The following is a 19,905-nucleotide window of genomic DNA, read 5'->3' on the forward strand; positions in this document are numbered from 1 at the left end:
TGAAATTGATTGTTGAACATGACATATAGAAAAGAAAAACACAATGCTCAGGAAATGGAATCCATATATCAAGACATGAGACATCACATATAATAGTGAGTCACTAGTTGCACGGGCACTAGCAATGGCTCCTCTCCCCTCTAGGACCTCCAGGTGATGTATATATTGATTGATGAGGAGGAGCACAATATATAGGCAATAAATACACCATGTATAGCACGCCAACATTAAATGCTGTCGACTAGCATAAAATCCCCTAAAATGCCACAAATAACTCACAATAAAATGCCTAAAATATCCAATATTGTGCCAAGCCCAATCTGGCATGCACAAACTCACACATAAGGTGACATATCTACTAACAACACCTCAGCTCATTTTGAGCATGATAGTTTTTTCGAACAAATGATATCACACACACACACACACACGAGTTATGTACATGTGTGTATGTATAGAAGATGCACATGCACACCTAAATCTACAATTTGGAAATATTTATGGGTCTACCATGCATGCATGTAGGCAACATAGTCATATAGAAACACGTATCTATATACATGCACGTGCATGTATGTATGCATATGTGTATTATCAAAAAGTCAGTAAGGCATAGAAAAATTGCAAATGTCTTCTTAGCTAAATGTTTACTTATGCCAATAATTCTATACCTACACTTTGGATAGACTCAATCTGGCATTATATAGTTTGCTAACAAGTTGAAATTTCAGTACAACGTCCGCCTTCAATAAAGAAGCATTGAAAACTTTTATTTTTATTCCAAGGAAAGAGGATAATCTATGTTGATGTTTTCATGTTGTCTTCAAGTGAAGATAGGCCTTATGGTTAGTCCAAATAACTAGTAGCCTTGGAAGCTTCTCTAGAAATGTATGCATAAAATAGTGCCATTAGACAAGGATCTATCCGTTTGAAGCGATCAACTTTAAAGCATTATGTAGATGTGTCCATACTACTCATGTGCTTTGTTGTCAATCCCATTGAAATTTACTTTGCATGCAACTCTTTGAACATGCTTGTAGGTTGTCATAACTCTTTGAAAATGCTTATAGGTTGTCATAAGGCTCTTTGCTCATGATGAAATCCCCATTCTATCCAAGGCTGGGTGTATCCTCCATGATGGGATTAGCTACAACAATCTCCACTATCAATACAAACAAGTATGCATGACCTTTTCGCCTAGCATTATCTATAAAAATGTTTCTCAACAAAGAGCTTTAAGTTTGATAAATCATAATATAGCTTCCTCATGACATACACCTCATGTAGCAATTTAAATTCTCATACTCTATAAGTTCAAAGTACTAATGACTAACATATAGAAAAAGCTCTAGCTCCTTTAAAAAGTTGTGCAAACTTTAGACTTGGCTTAACTTATGAATCATCCTCTCTAGCATTAGAAACTAGTTCCTCATGAACATTCACTTCTGTATCAAGCCTTTCTTAAACACCCAAGTGGAACAATTTCCTTTTTAATTCGCCATGAGAAATAGCTACACGTAAAATGACAATTGTAGCTCTCGCAATTGCAATAGGAGAGAGTGAGAAATACACTCAATGATTTTCAAAGTTGATTAAAAATATAAAATTATCACTTCCTCCTCTAAAGAGAACCTATGTCTCTTAAGGTTCAAAAGAGCAATTCATGTAACATTTTACCCACTCAAAGGTTCTAAGATACAAAAAAATAAGTCATGTGTGGAAAATAGCATGTAAGGCTAACTCCCAATTTTAGCAAGCTTATCCTCTCACTAACTTTATGGTATCAAGAAGACCTTCATGCATTACTTTCATGGAGATTCATGTTTGATTTTTTTTTTTCCATGGTTTTGAAATCACACTACAATGATAAAAAAAAACTTCCACTTGCTCAAAGCTTTCACATAAATGGACCTTCCCAAAAACCCTACCCATAGCAAGGCTAAATACTTTCTTTAAAGGAAAATCTAGAAATAATGAGCTATCATCTCCATTTATTTCATCTCCACAAATAACATGGGAAAATGAGCTTAAGTCATTTCGCATCTAGTGTTAGAAACACCCAATAATGGTTGTGAGTACATTTCCCATGTCTTTAAGAACTTTTACTTAAGCCATGGTATCAAAAGACAATTGAGACCTTGCTCAAAACGGTGTGATTGAAAATATGAACAAGACCATTTAGAAAAAAGTCCATAGTATGCTTTCTAATGGTGCTCAAAATGGTGTGGCTAAAAATATGAACATGATCATTTAGAAAAGGGTCCATAGTATGCTTTCTAATGATGGTCTCACTATTGGGTTTGGGGCTAAATTTGTAAAGATAGTAGTGCAATTGATTAATAGGTCTCGTAGTAAGAGATAGAAAATTTCAAGAGGAGATATGGTCTAGAAAGAGACCTAGTTATGATCACTTGCATGTCTATAGCTATGAAGCATTTAAACGTATACTTAAGGACAAGCAAAGTAAGCTTGATCCTAACTTGAAGAAGTGTATCTTTCTTGGATATGTAGAGTCGAGAGAAATGGGCAATGGGATCCCAAGTCTAAGAACGTAGTATGTAGCCATGATTTCAATTTTTAATGAGAATAAGATGTGTATCCAGCTCGTTAAGACACTTGAGATCTACAGGTGGTGTTCTAGGAGGATGGACAGCCATCACATGAGCACTATGTACAACTTACTCCACATAATACTGGGCTTGGACAACAAGCTAATGCTAAGATGGGAGTGTTATATGCAAGTGGACAATTTGATGTTCTAGTCTTAGTTCCTTTGCATAAGGGCAAACATGCACTACCATGTAAGCTTAAAGGTATCTCCATCCGATGCATTGCCTAAGGACAAGGCAAGATTGGTGGTCAAGGGCTTCAAGAAAGAGAAGGAAATTGAACTTAATGAGATATTCTCACTAGTAAAGTCAAGATGACCAAGGCTTCATATGGTACTTGCATTGGTTGCCAATGAAGATATGGAGTGCATTTAGGTGGATGTAAAGTCAACCTTTTTGCATGGTGATTTGTATGAAGACATTTATATGTAGCTTGTATAGTTGGGAAAGACTACTAGTAAGTGTTCCTAATGTACTCAAGGCGTCCCTCTAGCCTTAGAGTAGGATGCCTATTGATAATGGACGATTCGGTCATTGGAAATGAGCCACTTTGATAAAAAACAATCTCACATCAAGGGTGTGAGATAGGTGGTAAATAAAACCCAACTCCAGTATACAACACCCTCAAAGGAGTGTAAGTGTTGAGTGTTGGATTCAATGAGGGTTATTGACCAACTCAACACCTTATCGACTACCCAAGATGAGGTGTGCAATCCCATAGGGCATACCGATCAAGGCTAGAAGGGTGGGTTCTAGGTTATCAATAGTTTTGCTTTGGCCAATGCAATTTTAAGAAACAAGTATTACACATACAATGAAGAAACATGTATGTAAATCGTTGAATGGTAGAAATTAAATAATTAAAGATTTCTAGGTGAGAGGTGGAAAGTGGGAAATGGAGGTCCCAATAACCCCATACTATGGATAGATGGAACCAATTAGGCATGTAGCTAATTCCACTTAAGAGTCATAGGACCTTCAGTAGGCTTTAGAAGCCAAGCTAATCCCATTTTAGGGCAGTAGGCTTTAGGAGCCAAGCTAATCCCGTTTTAGGGCAACAATATATGTGGCTATGCAATGACAAAGGGATTGGCATGCTCCCCCTAATTTCACTCCCTATGAGCCAAGTGTGGGATTAGTTCGTTAGGATGACATGACATCCAACCCCAAGGGTATGGTACGAACCTAACTGAAATGCTTTAGGTAATATTATGTCTCTCTTGTGAGGTAGAATTGGATCCATTCTAATTGGCACTCATTCTAACAATCCATGACAAGTTATAGCAATATATGGTTGGTCTCTTAGATCTAGCCCACTACTAAAAGGTTACTCATTGGTTTAAATGTTTGGTACATTAAATGTGGTGATTGTTTGCAAGATTAGAATTCCTGGTCTCGTAATAGCTTTGGCCTTTTTTGGGAAATGGAGGATAGTTAAAAAGGCTCTCAAATGGAAGCATCAACAAAGCAACTAAGGAGATATGATTTTATTGCAAATTATTTGGCAATTTCCTAGTGCCTAAAGTCTTTGAGCCTATAGCACATTTTCAAGATGCTATTTGATAAAGAAGTGACGAGATGGTTAGATACTTGGGGTTTCAAAACTTAAGAGATTATGTTCAAGAACAATATCACTCTCAAGTACAAGCTATCAAGTCAAGAGTTAGATTGGCTCCATTAAGCGCTACAAAAGAAACTTGAGAGTTGGACACCATCTATAGGTAATTATTGTGTTTCTCTTATGAGGTAGAGTTGGATCCACTCTAATTATCACTCGCTCCAACAATCTATGACGAGTTGTGGCAATAGATGGTTGGTCTCTTGGATCTAGCCCACTACTAAAAGGTTACCCATTGGTTTAAAAGTTGGGTGCCTTACATATGGTGATTGTTTATAAGATTAGAATTCATGGTCTTATAATAGCTCTAGCCATATTTGGGAAATAGAGGATAGTTATAAAGGCTCTCAAATGGAAGCAAGAGCAAAGTGACTAAGGGGATATGATTTTATTGCAAATTATTTTGCCTAATTTCTAGTGTCTAAAGTCTTTATGCCTATAGCAAAAGCATCAAGGATTTTCAAGATGCTATTTGATAAAGGAGTGACACGATGATTAGATACTTGGGGTTTCAAAACTTGAGAGATTATGCTCGAGAACAAGATCACTCTCAAGTACAAGCTATCAAGTCAAGAGGTAGATTGGCTCCATTAAGTGCTACAAAAGAAACTTGAGAGTTGGCCACCATCTATAGTTGGTCCATAAAACTTCTTAAGGTGCTGAGTTACTTGAAAGGGAAAGCTTGCATGCAAACCTTAAAAAAAAAAAGTGGATTTTCAAGTTTTTTTCAAAGTATATCTTCTTAAAACAACTAAAAGATTACTAGAAAAGTATGCTCCCATGCATGTCATGGCACACTTGGAGGGATGAACGAATCAATGGTTCAAAGTTGATGCTTTCTCCCAAACTAAATGTGTTGCTTTGGAAGGTGTGTTAAGAAGAGTGATGGAAAAAGTTAAAAAGAGAGTCTAACTTAAAGCCCACACTTTTGAGATTTTGGTCCAATTTAGTTCCCTAATGGATCATTTGATTTATAACATTGCCTTCAAGTTCCTCTCTAAGGGCTAACCAAAAGGGATTCCGCTTTCTCCTGGCACATCCATTGATATGTGATTGTTTTGCTTCTTACACACAAGAAAAAGTACACTTGTCCTAGTTTACAAGTGCCCATCACCTATCTACAAGTCCTAACATATCCCTCTTGCTCACTCCTCACAACCACCAACATACATGACTCACAACTAAATTTTCTTTCATTAGGGATTGCACCAATCCTTTTACACATCTCCCATTGGTCATATGATGGTTTAAAGTTACATCTAAAGATTTGAAATTATTGTTCAAGACCAAGGTTATACTTTGGAAAGGTTTGAAATTATTGTTGGGACTTGCTACAAGTAACATAAGTAGGATACTGAACTTTTCATGTTAAGAGGATTTGCTTGCAAATCTTTCCATTAGATTAGACATTTAACCATGAATTTATATTTCAAGAAAAAAGTACCAAATCCAAGGAATGGAAGCCTCTTACCATGGATTACATCAATGCAACTTGAGACCAGATGCCATCATGAACATGGAAGAGTAAAATTGTTTCAAAAAATCATGGAGCAAATCATACATGAAGTTATTACCTTTCTCCTATCACCACAAGAAGCTAATTGTAAAATGCAGTTTTATATTTCCTTTTAAATCCCTAATTTGCCTCAAGCTAACATGGTAGTCCCTAACCCAAGCAACTAGAAAGCCATTCGCATCAACAAAGCCATATGAACTAGAAGCTTAAGTAAAGGAGGCAATAGAGTAGCATCTAAAAGAAAACTCTTTGATCTTCTCAACAAAGGTTATGGATGTATTAAGTTGGAACCAATGGCCTCACTCATTCATGAAGGAGCTTAGGAGAAAAATTGAGCACAAAAATGAAAGGAAACATAATCCTACTTAGAAAAAATATGAGCTTCAACGACAAACCAAAACAATTTGAAGAGGAACACTCAAAGATGTAAACTATTAGATTTAAGCCAGATGAAGCCAACATTGTAGATTCTCGTAGAAGGACGATACACCCCAATTAATAAGTGGATTCTTGCAAAAGGATGCTACTTATCAATAGGGATGTGATTGTTATTTTTTTGAAGAGGTGCTACTCAAACCTAGACCCCTTGGGTTTTCAATACTCGAAAGCCTTGACAAAATTAATTCAGCACCATAGGTTCTTGCAAATATGTGCCCCTTAATGAGAATTTGTCTCCTCTTTGGCCCCACACCGCACATATTTTAGGGTTTTCAATATTCTAGAGCATCGACACAACCACTTGGCTCCTCCTACCCTTTCAAAAACTAGCTAAACTCCCCTACCCCAAAAGGAAGCTAGAATCCACTACATGTGACACTGCAAGACATGCACACATAACAATGCACATAAAGAACAAATGCACACATAACAATGCAAATGTGAGACTTCTAGATATGCTCACACATAATAATAATAAAAATATGAACAATGCACATAGAGAATGGAGGCTTGATAGGGAGTGAATTGCGAATTCTAAAAAACAATTAAACAATAGTATAAATTCTTTTCAATTATGAAAGTTCATCTACACTTTCAAGCCAAGATTGTGGGATGTGCAACTATAATTGTTTATTTTTCTGTGAGACAAGACGTTTTGGAGAGTCTAGGCTTATATGGTTTGTGCGTCTAGCAAATCAAGTACAATGAACCTTAAAAACCGAAGGAGTAAAAGCTGGAAGAATGCGCCACACAAGGCCTGCTTTACCTGGCAAAGGAAAAACCCTTTTATGATATTTTATATCGAGATATTTGCAATTTATAATAAGTGGGGAGGGCTGACATGTTTATGGGTTGCTGAACAGGGCATCAGCTTTTAGGCATATAGTCAAACCGTACCAAGACTTTTGCCCCCGAGAGACTCGAGCAAGAGACAGAGGCACTCAGAGGGAACTCTGATACGAGAGAGAGAGACAGAGACAGAGAGAGAGACTCTGACTACTAACTAGCATTCAACCTGCCCTCTTCATGGATGGATAATTTCATCCCTCTCCTTATCCAAGGAATATAAAAATCCTATTTTTCTACATTTCTAACTATAAATGTAAATGGCTGTCCTCTACTACCCGCACGTGCTTCTCCTGTGCTCGTGCTGCCGGCGCCGACCTTTGCCTTAACCCACTAACCACAGAGACAGAGGGGCGATTTGTCAAGCCAGAATCCCGACATTGTCGCAGGTGCCCAAGTCGCACAAATAGGCCATTGCAGAGTTTTTAACCAGCCCATCAAGCCGGATTTGTGCACTGCAGTGACAATTTTTGATGCAGCCGTCTTCTGATTCAAGAGCTCGCTTAGGGTTACAACAGGTGGATTATCATACACCATCGGTCTTCTGATTCAAAAGCTTCGTTAGGATTTACATCAGATGATTGTCATGCAACGTCAGTCTTCTGATTCAAGAGAGAGAGATCGACTAGGTTTACAACAGGTGATGTCATGCATCATCATGGTTTTACCATTATTTCTGAAATCATAGGGATCATCCAAGAAAAATGGATGACTCAAAAACTGCAGGATGCTCCCGTGTCATGCATGCATCATCATATGGTTTTACCATTATTTTCTGAAACCATAGGAATCATCCTAGAAAAATGGATGACTCAAGAACTGCGGAATGTTCCTCTGTGTGTAAGACCACCATGAGAATCTGCTAGTGTACACATACACACATGAAAAAGGACTTAGGCTGTACAATGCTCATACAGGAGTTGGGTCTTGGCATGTATCTAAAAGCGTGCTTCCCCAAATGAAAAATATGGAAGGGGTACACTTTGTTGACAAAATTAAAAAATGTGCTTAGGGACATTTGTAACACCAGTCTGCCCAAAATGACTAAATACTGTATGTTAGTCAAGGAGCCCTTGGACATGAAGAGGTTAACTGAGCACCTTCTCTGGCAGTACACGAGGTAAAAGCACATCAGCATGCCTAAAATATACAGTGGCATTATGGTATCAGAAGACCCCCAAATCTAACTAAAAGAGCTGCTGGTCTACCGCGTGACGAATAAGGGGACACAATATTGCTAGCAAACGAAGCACTCCAACTGAGTAGTTGAAACCCTAAAACATTGTACACACTAAGGGATTAGTTTTCAGGCATATGTTGCAGTGCCCATAGGGGAGGCTGACTCTGAAGATCCCCCTGTTGAAAAAAGTGAGGCTGTGTCATCCTTGTTTTGATGATGCTGATGCTGCATGGCAACGAAATTAAGAGGGGCAGATGGCCTTGTTGAACCTGCACTTCCCCTTCTGTTGTGGAAAGAATTGGACCTGTGACCATTGGTGCGGGGTGTGGAATCTGGAGTGCTAGGCCTTGTGGATGCTCGCCGTGGCGTGCTAGGTGTGCTCGGTGGCCCTCCTCCATTCCCTAGTCTTTTGAAGCTCTGAATTGTTGCAAGCTTGGTAGGGCTAGGTTTGCTTCCATACAATGCCTCCTGCTCGGTCAGCAACTGCTCCTGTAATCGCTTCTGGTCCTGTAATTACACTTCAATCAGCCCCTCACCCAAGCTAGTTCTATGCTAACCTGCTTGCAACTAGCAACTTGTTCTAAGTACATTCGCAAGGCATTCCTGTGGCAAGCTGCTCAATATTACCTTACAGTCTATATCATGTGTTATGTTGGGGCTGAACTTACCCTCATCCGCTTCTTCTCCTCCTCTCTCTCATGTCTGTTGAAAGTGTAGTCATCCAACATGCTGAGAAGACGCACCTGCATGCATCACATGCTCGTGAACATCTCTCCATCAAAGACATCATCATACTACCAAAGACATTCATTTCAATGAAAAGATTAAGTATCAAGAATGTAACAGTAGAGCAACATAATCAGCTACAGACTACTGTATATAGGTGCAGGTAGCACCCAACAAAATCAACTACATCGAGGTGACCAAAAGATAATGCTCATCCATGTCAAAGAAAAGCATTACTAAAATCATCCACATACCCCATCAAATAGAAAGTAGCTGCCATTTTCTTCCTCCCAAGCTCGTGTTTTTGCAATTAAAGCATTGACCAGAGCTGCAAGCAGCAAAAAGGCCTACCTCAGCATATAAACCAATGTTTAATATCACTGTTATAGACGAATAGTTGTATTGCTCTCACCAGGGAGTTTTGTCACAGTGATGCGAGCTCTCTCAGCTCGCTTGAGATTAAGGTGCGCACCCCTACCAGCATTGTACCTATTGTGATCCTGTATCACAAAGATTTTGATCAGATAGGGCCACTTCCAAAACATAACACATTCAACCATATGTGACGCTCATACTGTGCTAGCTCACAACTTCACACAATTTTCTATCAACCTTACCATACTGTAATCCTCGAGCCAACTCTCTTCCTGACATGCTGTAAACCACTTCTCAACCTTGTCCAAAATCTCTTTCCTGCTGTAGGCTTCTTCCTTTGCCAAGACAATCTGTTCTTCCAAGTTGGTTAACAACTCAGATGCATCAACCATTCCTGCCAAACATAACTTCAGTGAGTAGAGATGTGCAAGATAGATCGAAAAGTTTCTGAATATCAGAATACAGCTCCTTGGAGTGCCCCGAATTTCATAATTTTCTGTGCAGCCATTGATCAACTGGGCATATATTTTACTCACTTCAGCCTTGTTTTACACCCATTTCCTCTGTAGCTGTAAGGGGTGTACCCTAAAGCTAATGCCAAGTCTTAGTAGATGCCTGTTGAACTAGCAAATGGGATTCTGAAGAACACACTAAGGGCCTACTAGTCGAGGCATCTCATCTAAAAGACGCATATATAGAATTATGTATTCCCATCATGGCTAACAAATGGGTGCAACCCCAAAACTGAAAATATATATGCATGGATATAAACCCTCACCAGAGTCGATCATCGCATTGGTTTTGTCAGGTGCTGTGCTTGCATCCGGCTCCATGTGCGCATGTCTACAAATATCCTCCAGCTCCATTCTCTTTTTTACAACAAGCTCCTTCATTTTGCTGGCCTTAAGTAGCTCTAGTCTTTGCACTTCCTTTGTTACCTGCAAATGAGCATGCTCATGGGTCAGAGAGTTGAGAATAGACTCATACTATCTCACACTGATTTCAGCTCCCCAGTGGCAACAAAAAACTGAATTCCCATAACTGCTTGAACTTACTTTGTCAATAACCTCCAGACTAAGTCCACCAGAAGTGGACACTTCCGAACTTAGGCCATTCAGGCCATTCATCTGGCAGAACACCTTCTGTTCATGGCGCGGCATATCCATGAGTTTCCACAGTTCTGACAGAGATGATGCCAGAACTTGCAGCTGCATTGGTTCGAAATCAACAGATTCAGACCAGAAGCTTGCAAGTTATGTAATACACAAGAGAGACATCCTTATAACGTGTAAGACAGGCATGGTCTAATTCACATTGTTAACTGCTCAGGCAGCACAATACTAAATGGAGTTGAAAAGGAAGCCTGAATCACCGTTTGTGTGCGCTGTTTCTTCTCCAGCAGTAGAGATTGTATGGTTGTGGACAGCCTGTCAAGTGTATCATTGCTGATGCTCTTTGGGTGCTGGCAAGTCCCTGAATCACTCAAGCTTGGATGGATATCATTGATTGTCTGTACAAAATCCATTCCAAGAACTGCACATAGCTCATGTAACGCATTCACGCACTCCAAAACTTTATGTAGGCGGTCGCTCTGGTCAGGTAAGGTCCCCCAAAGTAAGGAATAGAGCACACCTTATATTATTGAGCATTTTAAGTATGCTTCACGATAACCAATCACTTTAACGCATTAAGCTCAAGCTATCAACCTGATACTTGACAATCACCTTTTCCTTTTGAAGTGTTTGAAGCTGTGTGTTGTGCTCATCTAGCCTTCTTAAGGACAAGTCCTCGCCATCACCAGGAAAAAGTTCGCTCTCGGAGTAAGGGGAAGACCCTGATATTTCACCACAGATTTTCTGAATTTGAGATTTTACTTCTACAAATTGCTTGACGCGCTGTTCTTTCTTAATTCGCAAATCCTCCAACTGAGGCGTGACGACTGCAAGTTGTTCCTTCAGGCTTGATGGTTTTCGTTCAGTCTGCAGAATTCAGCAAAGCTAGGTTAATTGCGAGGTTTCAACAATAATTAGTCGTACCAAGAGTGCATGCCGAGCTGGACAAGCATGAGAGGAAAATGCTGCACGGCATGTATGGAGAAAACCAATGCCAGTGCAGGCAATTGAGGGTCCAAGTTAAACTAGGATGGGCTGAACCTGGAATTTAATACAGCATGATGCCTGATGCAAACTTTCCACTGCACAAGTGCCAAAGGTAATTCCCTTACAGACGGCTATGGAAGGGATTGCACAGTAAGAGAGGTACCTTCGTAAGAAGAGGCCGCTCTCCTAAAACCGCAAAGAGGGTTGCTAGCTCTCCTTCTTTCTCTGCAAGAGATTGGTGAAGGCGTGCACGGGCTTGGCTGGCTTGCTCCACTTTGCGCCTGTACACGGCCAAGCATTCCTGCTCCAATTCCAGCAGCATTTTGTCCATCTCAGCTTCAGTCTCGCCAACTTCATCCCAGATGAGCTGCCAATACGTGAAACACACAATGTTTGTCAGATTCTCTGGTCCAATGCATGATGACTCTGAACTGATAGAAAAGATTTATGCGCTTGCAAACCCAAATTGAGTTGATATGCCTAGCCTACAGAACTGATTTTGAGAAAAGAGCGTATGCTGTGCAACATTTGAGCGCGTCTAACCTGCAGCTCCCTCAGCAAGGACCCGAAGGTGGTTTCCACGCGCACAGGGTGCTGGAGCAGTATTTTAGACATGATGGAGGACTGAAAGGAGAGGGAAAAAAATGATTATACGCTTGATAGTTCTTAATTTTCTCTCTGTTGGGCCTTGAGAAATTGGGAAAAAATGTGCTACGGGCGGCAGGCTCTGCTCTTGATCAGAGAAGGCGTCTTTCAGCAGTGATGGAGGCGTTGTATGATTCTGCGCTTCTCTTCGGCTGCCATGGGAGTTGGAAAAGCCGAGGACAGGAAATATGGAAGGGAGACATATATATCTGTGTGTGGGTGTGTGTGTGTGTGACGGTATCGGCTCACAGGAGGAGGGGTAAGGGAAGCTCAGCCCACGCAAAAGGTCAGGAGCAGAAAGCGTGCAGGTCTCTCTAAGGCAACAGACGGGGTTACGAGAGATGGGTGGAGCCTCTCTCTCTCTCTCTCTCACTCAAAGACGATTAATCTTGAGAGGATTAAGCTTCAAAGAGAGAACTAAATGTTGGCCAGGCCACTCTCTCTCTCTCTCTCTCTCTATTCCACTGTGGACAGAGAGCTCACTCGTTCCAAAAAGAGAAGCAGCCGCCCCCCCTTAATTTTTGGGATACGAGAACAGCCAGAGAAAATGTTGTTCACTGTTGTTGACCAATCCCCTGCCTCCCTTCTCACCCCTGCAGCATTCCCTCCTTCGCCTTGCAGTAGATCGGCAGCCATGGCACCTTCCCTGAGTCCCCTCGCTGATCCCAAATGCCAACAATCGATAATAGCTAGTAGCAACCGGATGCTAAATAGTGCCAGTGTCAGAACGTTGGCTATATGTCATCCTGACCCTCTCATATTCCACAGCAAAAAACAGGGGAAGGAAAGGGGGGTGGAGATGAAAAGCCTGCCACCCTTCTATGGTTGTGTTTGTGTATGAACTAAGGTACAAAGGGCAACTTCCTTCCTTCACCTAGCCTGGGGAGGTTGCTTGTTTGTTGTATGTGTAACCTTAAAGCCCACTTCTCGCTCTCTCTCTCTCTCTCTCTCTCTCTCTCTCTCTCTCATACTAGGGTCCTTGCTTCCCTATTGCGTGTTCTCATGCTCCTACTACCCACCACCCAACCAAGCATCCACATACCCAAATCCCTTCCATGGCTTGACAAAAGTGTCCTCTACCTACATTTAAGACCCTCGTGTCATTCAACAATGAAAGTGTAGACTAGTTTGTTCCCTTCCATGCCAGGACAAGTCTATCCTCTCTTGAGACTGCGATGATATTGTCAACAAACATTATAGCCTATTCACTTTCATAACAAGATCTTTTGACTTGAAGATTCTTGAGATTTCATCTTCAAGGTTAAGATCCTTTTAATTCTATGAGGGCATGATGCCAACTATTACAATTAGCCCATTGTGCTTCCCATTCTCTCAGTCCTAATGCAATTAGCAAACCTCATGTATGCAAAGGGGCTTCCATAGCAGTCCCTACTAAATCAAAGAAAAGCTTTACAAGCATCACTTTGGTATTTAGACAAGAGTTCTCCACATTGTCTAAATGGAAATATTGGTTGCACGATGTGAAAATAAGCAACTAATATTCACATGCAATGATAATAGGTAGAGACACACCAAGTATATGGGTGAAAAGTGCACATTTGGCATCACTTGTATTTCCCCCAACTTAGACCTTTAGCTAGCTTGCAATCTAAAGAAAGTTGGTGAAATAAAGGCAAAGATTCACATAGATCCATAATGTACTTTAGAGGTGAAACAAACTCACATTGACTTTGAAAACCATTTGACATTGTATGCTTCTATAGAATCTCGGGGGGTTTGAACTTCTTTCAGTTGTGAAATCACAAGTAGTTGGCAGGCTTGATTGCATATCATGTCAGAATTCTTTAAATTAGAAAACGTTGCTCGAAAGCATTTGGGTAACCTTGTTCTATACCATATACAAAATTCCCACATCATGTTTCTCTATTACATAACCATCTACAAAATTCCCACTCCTCTTTCTCTGGGGTGGTTTGAACTCCTTTTATTTCTAAAATCAAAAGTGTTTTGGTAGACTTGATTGCATACCATGTCAAAATTCTCTACATTAGAATATGTTGTCCAAAAGCATTTGGGTGACCTTGTTGTATACCATTGCAAAATTCCCACATCCTCTTTCTCTATTGAATAACCAACTTGCCATTATGATTACCTTGACAACATCTTTAGGATGTGTTGCATGTTCTCATGGCCTCTACGAGCATCTTTAGCATGTTTTACATGGCCAACAATCAACATTATAATAATGCATTATTTGAACAAGAAGGGTCAAGCAAAAAGGGAGTTAAAGTTGAGACAAGATAATCATTGTAAAAGGTCACATCTTTAGAAGGATGCCCCCTCTTAGGAAAGAATTCAATAAAATGATTCCCATTTGGTTCTTAACAACACCCCGTTCTATTTAACCAATTTTGGAAAGACAAAGATGACTTTCCACTCACCTTTAGGTGAGCTATTTAACCAAATCTAGCAAGAGTGGAGATGACAGTTCACTCTCTTTTGGGCATGTGTTTCCACAATGCAGCTGAATTGAGTGTGAACATTGAAGACGATAGTCTCTAAAGAGAACTTGAACAAGGGACTTTCATAAATCTTGAAACTAGAAGACTACTAACAAGTATAAGTGATAGAACTTGTATCCAAAGGAGCCATTGTGTGCATTTTGAACATAAGGAGATATGGTGTGCATGTCAATGCATAAGTACTTGGGTGGACTTCTATATGATGGAGCTCCATAGCATCTTCACCCTCTCTTAAAGTCTTGAACTCAATCAAATATAAGAATCCTCACTTTGGAAGAACAATCAAACATGTTGATGTTAAAGAGCTTGCAATTGATTTCAACATCTAGGATAAACTAATTAGATAAATTATTTTAACATTCTCTAATAACCCAAGAGACAAGAGTGGTCACTTTAAAGGAACAACTTAACATGTTAAGTTTAAAGAGATCTTGTAATTTATGTCAAAGCATATGGGCATTCTTTAGGTAACTCATTTGATGGCCTTGCTTGATTTGTGAACCATGTGGTACGTTTTAGAGGTTTTAAAGTAATTATGACTTGACACTATATTTTTGACAAATAAAGAAAATAAGGATTTTGAGGAGAATTGCTAAAACAAACAAGATGAGAACCAATAACAATGTTAGGACTACATTTTCAACTCTAGAAAGGAACGCCAACCGTTGTAATGTTTTCCTCTTGAAAGGTTTGTAATTACATAGCTATGTGGCCACCCACTTAAGCAATCATAATGGAGATGATGTATACCCTTTAACCTACCATTTGTTTTAAGAGAGCCTATTTTGGATGGGCCCGTTGATTGAACCAACACTACATAGAATAGCTACTTGCTTTTGCAACTTCGAAACTTTAACCATATTGAAAAATATGCTTACATGATTAACTTTTTTTAGATATTGACTTGCATCCAATTATCAAGTTGTAGCTACACTCATGAATGACTTGGAAAGTGGGGATCATCATATCAAGACAGGAATGACACCTTTTATTAGATTTTCATACAAGCTTTATAGAAATATGCTTATGTAGCCATACATGTTCTTCACCATGATACTTGCTTCAACCCCTTTGAGAGTTATAGCCATAACTAGAAGCAAACTTCAAAGATTTTCTCTTTCATGCTAATATTTTAGTGTCCCTCCTCAACTCCTATAGAGGCAAATTATGTAAGAATATGTAATGGGACAAAAGAGCTCTTCCTAGCTTTATTCCATAACCTTGAATCCATGCACTTGGAAGAGGATAGACTTACATCCACACGCACGCATGCACAATTCTTTTTTGAAACCAATGCTTTGAAAAACATGCATGCACACATGTGCATGGGCCCATGATGCCAACTCTCTCACAAGTAGAGAGAGAGAGAGAGAGAGAGAGAGAGAGAGAGAGAGAGAGAGAGAGAGAGAGAGCCTCAGAGCGTATTCATTTTCATCTTTTTGGAATCTAGAAGGTGAACAACACTCGATAATTTTTTGACCTTTTGTAAGTATAGAAATCCTACCACCATGTGCTTTTGTGAATTCTTGTTATTTCTTAATTCCAAAGGTTTCAATACACCCATTTTTAAATTCATTTGACATTTTAATGCTTACACAATGGGAGTAGTTTCATGAGAACATGAAAGAAATAGTTGTTGCGATGCATGGCCCCAAGCCTACTCTCTCCTCTCTCTCATTCCTCAATAAGACAATCTATACTTGCCTTTATTCTTTATGGACCTCAAAGTTATCCCACTCATCTTGAGGTGATAAGAAAGATCAAGGTGAAATGAATGGACATAGATTATCAAATAGATTAATATAAGAAAGATCAATGTGAAATGAATGGATAGAGATTATCACATTGAATAAGAGAGAATGGTACTCATTACTTGAGGAGAAGAAGCAAAAGAGAGTTCTACATGGTGTAAAAATACCAAGATGCCATAAGGCATATCCCATGTTTGAAGTTTTGAACCTAAGTGCCTTCAAACTTGGAAATGTGAGATATTCTATACTTGGCACATCTTTGCAAGAAAAGAAAGATGTAAAAAACAAGCACAAATGAGCCCAATATTGTGTTGGAATTTGCCACCAAGTTGGAGTGTGCACATCGAAGCTCATTTATGCTATCTATTAATGGGGTAGCTCATGTATACATGACACTGCAAGGCTTCTATTAGTGTCAACTACATGAAATCCTGTCGTGGCCAACATGTAGAAAAGCAGTTTGTTACTATCATAAAGTGTCATGCTTGGAGTTGGGGATATGCAAGAGGAAGACAAACTAGACCATCTTGTTGGGCGGGTGAGAGGGGGGGGGGGGGGGCGGGGTGGCAGGGTCACAACATGTGCAAGAAAATCTTTGAGCCCCTCTCTCTTGTTTGGCTAAATATAGTGAGCCACTCATTCGTGTAGGTCTTCATGACTAAGATTTTGGTGGAGCTTGCCTTCCAAGCTCAGGCCATGCTCATTATGGAATTCATATGTTGTGAAGAAAAAGTGCCCCAACTTTGGGTAAGGAAACTTGCTACCCAAAAGGAAAAACATTCATTGCCTTACAATCAAGAGGTCATACATGTACCATGAAAGAAAACTTACTAAATATTACCTCCTCTAGAGGATTTTGTGGCACTCTCCTTGAATTGATCATCCAAGACATTAATGGTGTTGTTACTTACTAAAGTTGGTACCCTTTTGGGAGTGCACTCTCATGAAGTTGTCTTCATTGTACTACAAATGGAAACAATCATTCAGGTTACAAAACAACCATATATTTGGCATTCTTTCTATTTCGATCCATAAGTTAGAACACCAAGACCATTGTCTTTCACCTTGCCATCCCAATTTGGAATACACAACCCAAACATAAAGAATTAAAAAATATATAAAAAAGGTAATTGTTTGATAATGTTTGTCAAATTTGGTACATATAGATTAAGCAATTTGCACTTATGAAGAAAAGGAGAGCTCTTTGAAGTAGGAAAATAATTTGCAAATATGGAAAATTTTCATGTGCAATAGCAAATGCCAACATGAATGCAATTAAAAGAAATACCTAATGATTGATGATGACTTTGAGATCAATGGATAAAATCAAGTTGTAGAGTACTTCAATCATATTGATAGTGCAATGTAGATTTGTGGTTGAGTTGTAGAATAGAATGATGTGTTGGATTTCTATCAGCTATTGGTAATGGCATGCGCACGCGTGCACACACACACACAGAGTCCATGCAAGAGAGAAGGAGAAGGAGAAGAATCCATGCGAGAGAGAGAGAGAGAGAGAGAGAGAGAGAGAGAGAGAGAGAGAGAGAGAGAGAGAGAGAGAGAGAGAGAGAGAGAGAGAGAGAGAGAGAGAGAGAGAGAGAGAGAGAGAGAGAGAGAGAGAGAGAGAGAGAGAGAGAGAGAGAGAGAGAGAGAGAGAGAGAGAGAGAGAGAGAGAGAGAGGACCACCAAAAGTAGGTCCTCTTAAAAACCAATACTTGAAATCATATTTAGATGTTCTTAAGATTCCTTTAAACTTTGGATGATTGCACATAAATCATTCTTACTTTTGAAAAGACTCCCTAAGGTACATCTCCACCTTTCTACTTGAAAATATATAAAAATTTACTACATTTCCATACTTCTACCCTAATCCCCGCATGTGGAAGACCATTTGATGTTAGAGTACTACACGTTGCTTGAATATGTGTGCTTTCTTCTCTATAAATTTAGAGGAGTCTTGTAATAGTCAAGTGAAACTTGAGTCCATGTGCATCACTATCCGATCTCCCTCCTTCAGACACAACAAACTTAGTTGGGTATGGGAATTCTAGTTCTACTTCACATGGGAAGCATGGAAGTATCAATCACATGTGAGAGTAGGCTAACACCACACTAGGTTCAACAAGAGTAAGAAATGAGGGGGAGTAGAACATCAACCCCTCTGCCCATAAGGCATAGTCTCACACAGGTCCCCTCAAATGATGCTAAGTCATGTATCTATTCAACCAAATTGGAGGGTCACATTCTAACATCTCTATCTAGTGCTTTAGAAAGGCTACATGATATAAGTGATTGATGGAATAAGGCCTTCCATTTTCCTTGTGGGCTTGTTTAGTTATCTAATTAAGCAAGGTATGCTACCACACTATTTGACATATAAAAGTAGCTTCCTTTTATAAATCTATTATACAAGGTTTGTTAACAAGGTCTTTAGCATACAATAAACACTTCGAAAAACAACTCTTCATATCAATTCGTAACTTTATACGTAAAGAGCTGAATTAGGGGCATATAAAAGGTGTTAAATTACATTTGTACATCATCATTTTTTAAAACAATAATACAACTTTGTCCTTCACCTCTCAAGCTTCTTCCTCTCCTTTCATGGCTGCTAGCCATCTCTCTCTTTTCCAGTCTTTCTCTCTCCAATTTGCTCTTTCTCTCTCCTTGTCTAGACTTTCTCTCTTCTTTGCACTCTTCTTCTCTCTTTCCTACAGTCTTCTCTCTCCTCTTAGGTCCCATCATGACGAGTGGTATCAGAGCCCTAGGTTTTTGGTCCACTCTAGTCGTTTTTCTTTATTCATTTCTCAAAAATTCATTTTAGAAAAATCTCTTTCAAACAAGTACTGCATGTATAGGACATGGACTGTGACTACTAGTGACTTGCGGGACACCTATAGTTGGAAGAAGACAAATTTGGAGATCTGTGAATTTGGAAGGGATAGATATGGAGGCATCTAGGCCAAAATAGCAGGTTGTCACTCAGTTTTAGGCATTTTGGTAGCTAGGTTGGTAAAAGAGGACTTTATTGGAGCAAAAAGAGAGACTAGGGCTAGTTTCTTTTGAAAGCGAGCTTCTTTTTCCTTCTCCCTTCAAGATTTTGTGGAGCTTTCATGGTGGAAAACAAAGAATCCTTCTTCTTGCTCAGAGAGAGCACTCCTTCTCTTCATCAAACCTTGGGGAAATTATTCCTTACATCAAGCTTGATCTACAAACTACACTTGAGCCAGGATTAAGCAGCCCTAGACATTCTTTCACCCTTTCAAAATCTCTTGAAAGCTATCATGGTGGATTTCTCTAATCTATCTTTACATTTTGAACTCCATGACTATGTTTGATTCCCTTGAGCTTGATTATCTAAGATACCATTATTTTAATGACTTCATTGAAACATAAAGAGGGCATTCTATCACTCTTCTTTCCATTCCCTCCCTTCCAGAAACCCTAATATTGGACTATCACAGTTGTCATTGGTACACTTAGCATCAAGTGCTGCAATGGCAATAGGACAATAGACCATGCTTGTATTCAAATGCTCCTTTGACATTAGTGTTATACCTTGTACGGCCTGCCAAGTTGATGCTATGAGGAATGTCACTACATGGTAGCAATGAAGCCC

At 39.5% G+C, this 19,905-nt stretch overlaps 1 protein-coding gene across 1 annotated transcript; it reads right to left on the reverse strand.

Moving 5' to 3' along the window:
* Positions 1–6,898: 6,898 nt before the first annotated feature.
* Positions 6,899–12,997, reverse strand: LOC148021495 (65-kDa microtubule-associated protein 6-like). Its single transcript, XM_087696905.1, has 11 exons — positions 11,951–12,997; positions 11,571–11,774; positions 11,033–11,287; positions 10,681–10,899; positions 10,364–10,516; positions 10,087–10,246; positions 9,551–9,702; positions 9,346–9,433; positions 9,188–9,261; positions 8,876–8,950; positions 6,899–8,714 (listed from the first exon to the last, which is right to left on the reverse strand). The coding sequence occupies exons 1-11, from the start codon at positions 12,020–12,022 to the stop codon at positions 8,334–8,336; spliced, it is 1,833 nt and encodes a 610-aa protein (XP_087553031.1). The 5' UTR covers positions 12,023–12,997; the 3' UTR covers positions 6,899–8,333.
* Between the last annotated feature and the right edge of the window lie 6,908 nt (positions 12,998–19,905).

This window comes from Lygodium microphyllum, chromosome 17 (assembly GCF_053477565.2).
Source record: "Lygodium microphyllum isolate KBCC chromosome 17, Lygodium_microphyllum_v1.1.10, whole genome shotgun sequence".
Lineage (NCBI taxonomy): Eukaryota > Viridiplantae > Streptophyta > Polypodiopsida > Schizaeales > Lygodiaceae > Lygodium > Lygodium microphyllum.